The sequence below is a fragment of the Neomonachus schauinslandi genome, chromosome 16 (genome assembly GCF_002201575.2).
Source record: "Neomonachus schauinslandi chromosome 16, ASM220157v2, whole genome shotgun sequence".
NCBI lineage: Eukaryota > Metazoa > Chordata > Mammalia > Carnivora > Phocidae > Neomonachus > Neomonachus schauinslandi.
The window spans coordinates 49,779,053-49,786,844 of record NC_058418.1 but is presented as its reverse complement, the minus strand read 5'-3'; the positions used below and the strand labels follow the sequence as shown (position 1 = coordinate 49,786,844).

Genomic DNA, 7,792 nt, shown 5'->3' with positions numbered 1-7,792 from the left:
TGGTAACTTGCTCATCAACATCCCCTGGCTTCTTCCCTTTCCTGTTTTATATTCCTCTTCCCCCAGCTGTGCTTCTTGGGATCACCTCCCAACACTGCTGATACTCAAATCCTTGTTCTGACACTCAACGTCTGATTCCAGAGGATGCAAACGCGGGCAGGGGGGAATCGAGGTACTTGATGTCTCACTGGGACCATATTTAGGCTCATCTCATATCCCTCTTTGCATTGAACCCCACATTTACTCTTGGTAATCACCTCCATGCCCAAACTTTCACGCCACACCACCACCGCACATCCTTGTTCCTTCCCACAGAAATCCAAGACCATCGACTTGGCGTTCAAAGACCTCCACACCTGGTACCGACTCCCCATCGTGCCTCTCTCCTGTTCCACTCCATCCCCATGTGTGTGTTTCAGCTACACTGTTCTACTCTCCACTCGTCAGTATGCCCTTCAGAAGTTCTTACCTCCTTGCTTCTACACAAACGTTTCCTTCCCTATGCCCCAAATGGCTTTTGAAAGGTTTACCTCCATTACCACCCAAACATCATTCACTCTGCTGAAAAGAATTTTGTTTCCAACTGCTTGACCTCTTCCCCATTCTCAGAGTTGTAAGTGAAGATGTGGATTTTAGTTTCAATTCCAGTTGCTGGACTGTGTTTAAATGTGACAGTGTACCAACACTGGCTAAGACCATGAGGTTTATATGGAGTACGTGAGCATTAAATTAGAATATTCTAAGAAAATCCTTTGTGCAGGCACTTTGAAAGAATTTCACTGACAACATGAGTAATATTTCTACCTTGCAAATTCAGATTTATGTATGTGGCATTTTATGGACATGGGGCTTAGTTCTATTTTTTTGGCTTCCTGCTGAGAATATGGTAAACACAATAAAGCCTGACTAATCATTTAATTCCTCTTTCATGAAATCTTAGCCTTGGGGATTTACTTTTTTGTATCTCTTTGATAACCTTGAGGATATTAGATCATCAAAATGAAAATGGTTGAGATGTGTGAGGATTTTTTTTTTTTTTGAGAGAGATGTGTGTTTTATTTTTTTTATTTTTTATTTTTTTTTAAAGACTTTATTTATTTATTTGACAGAGAGAGGCAGTGAGAGAGGGAACACAAGCAGGGGAAGTGGGAGAGGGAGAAGCAGGCCTCCCGCGGAGCAGGGAGCCCGATGTGGGGCTCGATCCCAGGACCCTGAGATCATGACCTGAGCCGAAGGCAGACGCTTAACGACTGAGCCACCCAGGCGCCCCGAGATGTGTGAGTTTTAAAATCAGTACCTCACTGAACACTGGGATGGAGGACCAGAAAAAAAAAATGCTTCTTGATATGCATATTATTTGCTACAAAACAAAACAAACTCACAAACATATCCTTGAAATCAGAGAAAACAGAATACTTGAAGAGTTTCTAGAGAACAAGGGATGGTAATTTGAAATGCATCGTATTTCACCCTAGTTAAGCCAAGAAGCGTGATAGGGTGATTAAGAGCATGGGTTCTAGCTTGGCTCGAAATCCTGGCCCCATCACTTACTAGCTATGTGATCTTGGGCAAGTGCAGAACCTTAATCTTCAGTCTTGTCACCTATAAGATGGGTGTAATGATAAACCCTACCTCCCAGGGCTATTGGGAGGGTAGGCAAATTAATATGTATATTATTTAACTTTAGTTTATATATATATATACAGCTCTCTTAACAGCATATTATAGGTACCTCATAAGCGTGATTATAATTATTGTCATTATATGATGTCTTCAATAGTTACTTTATTTAGTGGTTATACTTTCTTGCTTGAGGGAACTTGAATGTTTTTTTTTAAAGGCTTGTCTCATCTTGACTCCTATTTTCTCTACACAGTCTTTAGTTTCTCATTTGAAAATTCTTCTATCACATTTTTTTTTTTCCTTTTTGAGTCACCCACTTCCTGCATTTTAATAGTGGGGCTGCTTTTCCAACAACTATTTATGTGGAGTCACCAATATGCCAGGCAAGGTTATGCTATGCTGAATACTTTATTTATATATTTTATGTAAACATAATTTGCTTTGTAGGCACAATGTAACAAAAGCTCTAAAGCCACAAATACGTTAGACAATGTTTCAGTTCACTCCAATCAAGTTTAAATGACAGAGAAGCCTTCACAGTTCCTTTAAGGCAAACTGAGACTTTCCTTATACTTTTTTCAGAAAACCAGTCACGTGACAGGAAGAAGGTGCTTAAAACGAGAGTGCATTAAACGGCTAATTTTGGCATTTTCTTTTCTTCTGTTCTTCATGGCATAATGATAGTCAAACTCTAGTTTTCTCTTCTCACCCTGTATTCTGGAGTGACAAAAGGGTTTTCTTTAACCAACTGCCATTATATATGATGACTGTATTAATTTTGCTAGTTGAAAAACAGATTTGGGGAAGCATGATTTTTTTAACACCTCTCCTCTGGACAAGAACAAAGGCCATTTGGATTCTGCACATAGAGCTCCCACTCCCCTCCCAGAGGACAGCCCTGATTTGGCCAATGGCTCTTTGTTACCCCAGCCCTAGAAAATGCCATTTCTGTCTAGCTCACCAGGAATGTCACTTGGGTAGTGGTTCTTCTTAAAACCTCATTGTCAGCTTGGTTATGGGAGAAATATGACCAAGAATACAGCATTTAGTGAAAGTGTTGGGCGGGGGGGCTGTGACAAACCTCCACATTATCTTTCTAAATGGCCCAGAAATGAAATATTGGTGAGTCCTGGGGTATGAAGAGAAGATGATGTGAGTGTCTTCTTCTGAGATACTCTCATCTCTTTGCTCATCAGATGGAAGCACCCTTTCTTGTCCCCATATTTTACATGTACATTCACAATGAGGAGAAACTCCCTTCAGATAAATATTTGGCATAAATAAGTCACCATCACAAGCTTAGTGCAGGAAAAGAACATGATTAATGAGGTGATTGTTCTTATAAAAGGACTTTGGAAATAAAAAGGTAATTGCTGGAATGCACTCCTTCCCATCGTTTGGGGAAAGAGTTGGGTCTACCCTAAGGCTCACTGGTGGAGAGATGGGGCAATCAGGGAGCCCTCCAAGGTGTTCCAGAAGGCAAAGTGACTTGGGGTGCTAATCTTGTGGGCTCCTTGTGTCTCCAGCTCTGTTTGTGAGTGAAGGAATCACCATTTGAGCCAAAAGGAGTGGGAGGAGGGAATAAGGAGCCCCCTTGTGGAGACACTGAGCCTCTCTCTCGTCCTTCAGGGGAACTGTTCACCTCAAGACATATCAAGTATGGTGGGTGGGGTGTGGGGTTTCTTAAGAGTTTAGGAGCTGGAAAATTAGACAGTGGTGTATAATCAAGTAGTTTGGTCCCTGATTTCCAAAAAGCAGGGGCTTGCAAAGAGTCTGCACCATAATTTTGTATTTTAGAGGAGAGGAACTGCACATTTGGCATCAGATACTGAACATAAACCATTTGTATCGCTAGAGTTTGTTACATGTCAGAACATGCTTTGGCAAGAAAAGAGATACTCATTGATTTTTTTTCCCTAATACGGTCTACCAGGGAGGTCTTCCTTGGGGGATCCTTGGTAAAGGTAGCTGCTCACCACCTGGAAATGAAAAGAGCAAAATCGGTAATGCCCATGGCAAGCGTGCAAACATAGGCAAATCTCAGTAATGACTTCTGAAATAGTCCCACATGTGGTGAGTTTTCTTAAAATTAAACGAAAATATATATGGTGGGCGGCCGGGGTGGGGGGATTTTGCTCATGAGACCTGGTTTCAGAGGAGAAATCTCTGTGGCTGATCCTCAAACTCATGCTGTTGACCCATCTTCTATCCTGAAAAATCCTGTATTGATGGTTAAGAACCAGTGAAGGGATCAAGCATCAGAGGCTGAGCGGAGAGTGGTTCAACCTTTTGACCAATAAACAACTAAATGGATGTAAGGAAGGTGCCTCTTAAATGGGGAGAGGGAAAGTACTATTTGGAGAGATCCTAAATGTATGGGCTCATAAAAGCACCTCCTGGCCTACCCTCCTTCTGCCAGCCACACTGGCAAGTGCTCTTGTCAGAATCATGGGTGGCTGGCAGCAAAAAGTGTCATTGGCCCGAAGAATTCTAGGATCTGGACAGTGCTTTAATGATAACATCTTTCAACCCAAACTTGTCTTTGCCCTTGTCTGGTCTCATAGGCTTTGGGCTCTGGGCTTGTATTAATTTGCAAGGCTGTTCTAGAACTGTCAAGAAGGACCCAAAGATGGATGGTTTTGAAGTAGGAGAGGGGGGAGAATGTGATACACAGATGAGGGAGGGACATAATACTGCATGGAATGGGCTTGGCACTTAATTTCAAAAACAACAGTGATCAACAGCTTTTAGCTCAGCTGACTGCAGACAAACACAACACACAGTGGACTACAGCATTTGTTCACTGGGGTACAGAAGAGCTTTCTCAACCGGCTCCTCTTGTTCCAAACCATCCTTCACATTCTCCTGCCTGGGTCCTGGGTTACTGGATAAAGGGCATCCGCTCCTTGTTCTCGCTGTCTCCCTCGTGGTCCTCCTCCTCTTCTCCCGCCTCGCTGGTCTCTGTGCTATCGTTGGCCATCTGCAGTTCAACAGAGGACGTTTTAGAGGGTCTGCAGTCTGTCTCTTACCTTCTTCAAGCATCTGAGGAAGCCCCTTGGGAAGGACTTCTTTGAGGGCTAAGAGTTAGGGTTGCTTTCTTCCCAGGAAAGCATTGTGGTGCTGGCCGTCTTATGTTGGGTGTCCTAAGAAGCAGACTCTGAGATAAGGATTTGAGTGCAAATATTTGGAATTTGGGAGATGATGCCAAGAAGCACAAGTAGGGAGGGAGGACATGAGGCAGAAAAGGCAAGGAAGTCAGTACAGTGTGTGTTAATAAGTAGGCTCCTACTGTGGGCAACTGGGGCTCAGTCATGCCAGGGACCACTGGGAGCCCATGAGGGACACACCTCACAGTTGTCCCACGTGAGGAGGTAAGAAGACAAGGAATGGCTACTCTGGCATCTCTGGCAGTTATGTACATACTGGCCAAAAATGCCCCTGTGCCTGGGGGCTCTCAGACAGAGGGGTCAGGTGCTGGGGGACATGGGGGCACCCAGAGCATCCACTGCACAGACTGGCCAGGGTTCAGATCTTGGTGCTGTCACTTCCTAAGAGCCAGAACAATAATGCTAACACACGTGTGTTTGTCTACTTTGTTGTCTACATCCCCCCATTGGAATGTCATTTCTATGAAGACGCGGACTTTGGCTCTAGCCAAAGCCTCATAAGAGCCCTCCTGAGATTCAGGAACAAGGGCCATAGCATACGCCAAGCCAGGCCCTGAGCTGTTACACTCAGAATTGGGCTTTTCAGCGCCTGCTCTGATAAGAATCCCCTGTGGTCAAACAGGCCTTCCTAAAGCCTAAGGGCCCAGCAGGACCTCATGTGTTATGGAGACAGGCGGGAAGATGATGCCAGCCATCCTGCTTAAAAACAACAAACTGTCCTTTCCCTTTTAGCCTGCATCCCAGTTTTGTGACTAATCGCTCATTTGCACCATCATTTGATTACGCGGGTCTGCTGCGCGAGCCAGAACTGCTTGTATTTCCCCCTACCCGACCTGTGCCCGCACCTGATAGACCCTCTTGTATTGAACTGAACGGACCCTCTGCTTTTGACTCACCAGTGGAGTCGGGGTCTTCTCTACATCCAGAATTAATTTGCCGATGTTCCCCCGGTCGTGGATCCGCTGCATGGCCTCCTTCACCTGAGAGGAGAAAAAGGGAAACGCTGGTTGGGTGAGGAGTCGCCCCAGGTGGAGAAGCCAAACCATTCGCCGCCCACCTGGGGGCGCTGTGGTTCAAGGTTAGCCGCTAAGCCAGCGATGGTTTGGGACACTGGGTGCAAATAAATTCTGGTTGTGTCACTCACGCACTCCGAGCTTGTGCAAGCAACTTGGCCTTCTGGGTCTAAGAAATGAAAGTGATAGTTCCTGAAATAAGAAGACGAAATTTTCTTAAAAAACAAAAGTCGGGGATGGGGTGGGGTGGGGAGGAGAGTACTGTGAAGTTCTAAAAGACACAGGGCGCATCAGCCAGAGTAAATTTTGACCAGTAAAATTATTTTTTTTCAGAGTCAGTTGTGCCCTGCTTACCAAAATGGTACATAACTCTGATTCATAGTTTAATTAAAATGACCCGTTGCCTAGGCTAAATTATATTCAGGAAAATTCCCTTCGGTGACTCCTGGTTTTTGGGTGGAAACTTTGTTTCTACCTACGTAGAGATTTCTCCAGAACTAGTATTCTCCCCAGAGAAGAAGACCTAGTTTTCCTTTAAATGATGGGGGCTTGTCAGATCAAGCCCCTCTAAAAAAAGCAAGCATGTGCCCTCGTCTGATTTATGCTTGAGCATTTCATTCTGTGGCTGTGCGGAGAATGAACTGTAGGGGGCGCTGTGAGGAGAAAATGAGATAAGGAAAGGGTAACACTACCAGACACTTGGCATGAATAGGTCCTCCACATCCCTTAGTGAAATCTAAATGGAAATACAACATCTCTTAATTTTAAAAAATGTTATAAGAGATCTAGCCTAAATATTTTTTCTAAAGTCTCAGATTTTAAAATATTTTTGTTCACTCATTCGGTCCACAAAATATTCATTAAGTGTCCTTACAGGCTAGGCGCCATGGTTTTTTTGTTTTGTTTTGTTTTGTTGTTTTGTTTTGTTTAATTTAAGTAAGGTAGGATGTCTGTCTTGGAGGAACTCAATCTGGGGCTGATGGAGTAGTGTTTGCTTAAAAAACCAAAGCTGTCTTCTCATTTGGATAAAAACTTGACAGAGACATTAAAATGTGCATACTCTAATTGCTTTTCTGGGACTTATCCTAAAGACATAATTCAAATTGTGGGGAAAAAAACTTACCATACCAAAGATACTCAATCACAGCATTGCTTTTAATGGCAAAACACTGAAGCAAGTTATATATCACAGAATAAGGGAATGGTTAAGTAAACCATGGGTCTTACATTTATAGAAATATTATGTTGCGATTAAGCTGCTAATTATAAAGAATGTACAGCAGGATTAAAAGCCTTTATAATATTGCTAACCGAGAAAACTGAGATGCATATTTTTATTTACATCCCCATAAAAATATGGACATCCTAAAATAAGTAGAAAGGGATTTGGATATATGATAAAACATTAGGTAGGGGAAATTAGTGCCTTTTAACTCCAAACATTGCCATTTGGTTATCAAATTCAAATCAGTATTTAATATAAGTTAAATGCATCTTTAAATGTAGTCTTTGGGAAACCTAGCATTGGTTAGCATCAGCCTCTTTTATAGACTGATAGTGTCATATGATTGCTAAATTTCCTGACCCTACTACATATGCCAGTATATTTATTTCTGTGGTGAACATTGCTTTTCAAAATGCTGTTATGTCTGGTTATAACAGCTCTTTACTGAGAATGTTTAAATATCATGGCAGACAGCTTCCAAAATGGCTCCCAACCGTCCTTTCCTCCAGACACTTACACCCATGTATAATCCCCTTCCCTTGAATGTGGGCTGGACCTCCTAACTTGCTTCTGACCAGCAGAATATAGCAAAAGTGATGGGATGTCACCTCCAAGATTAGGTTATAAAAGACAGATTTCTGTCTGGTAGTCTCTCTCTGACTCTTCTTGCTTTCTTCCTCTGATGACACAAACTGCCTTGTTGTGCGCTGCCCTGTGGAGAGGCCCCCATGGCAAGGAACTGAGGGAGACCTCCCACCAACAGC

At 43.1% G+C, this 7,792-nt stretch overlaps 1 protein-coding gene across 1 annotated transcript in view; it reads right to left on the bottom strand.

The window, feature by feature from the left end:
* Positions 1-4,230: 4,230 nt before the first annotated feature.
* The window catches only part of VAT1L (vesicle amine transport 1 like), a 139,099-nt gene continuing 135,537 nt past the window's right edge, over positions 4,231-7,792 (bottom strand). Inside the window, exons 8-9 of the mRNA XM_021702754.1 lie at positions 5,687-5,770; positions 4,231-4,603 (exon numbers count right to left, since the gene is read on the bottom strand). Coding sequence (XP_021558429.1) covers positions 4,505-4,603; positions 5,687-5,770 — 183 coding nt within the window. The 3' untranslated portion in view covers positions 4,231-4,504. The remainder of the gene's footprint in view (positions 4,604-5,686; positions 5,771-7,792) is intronic.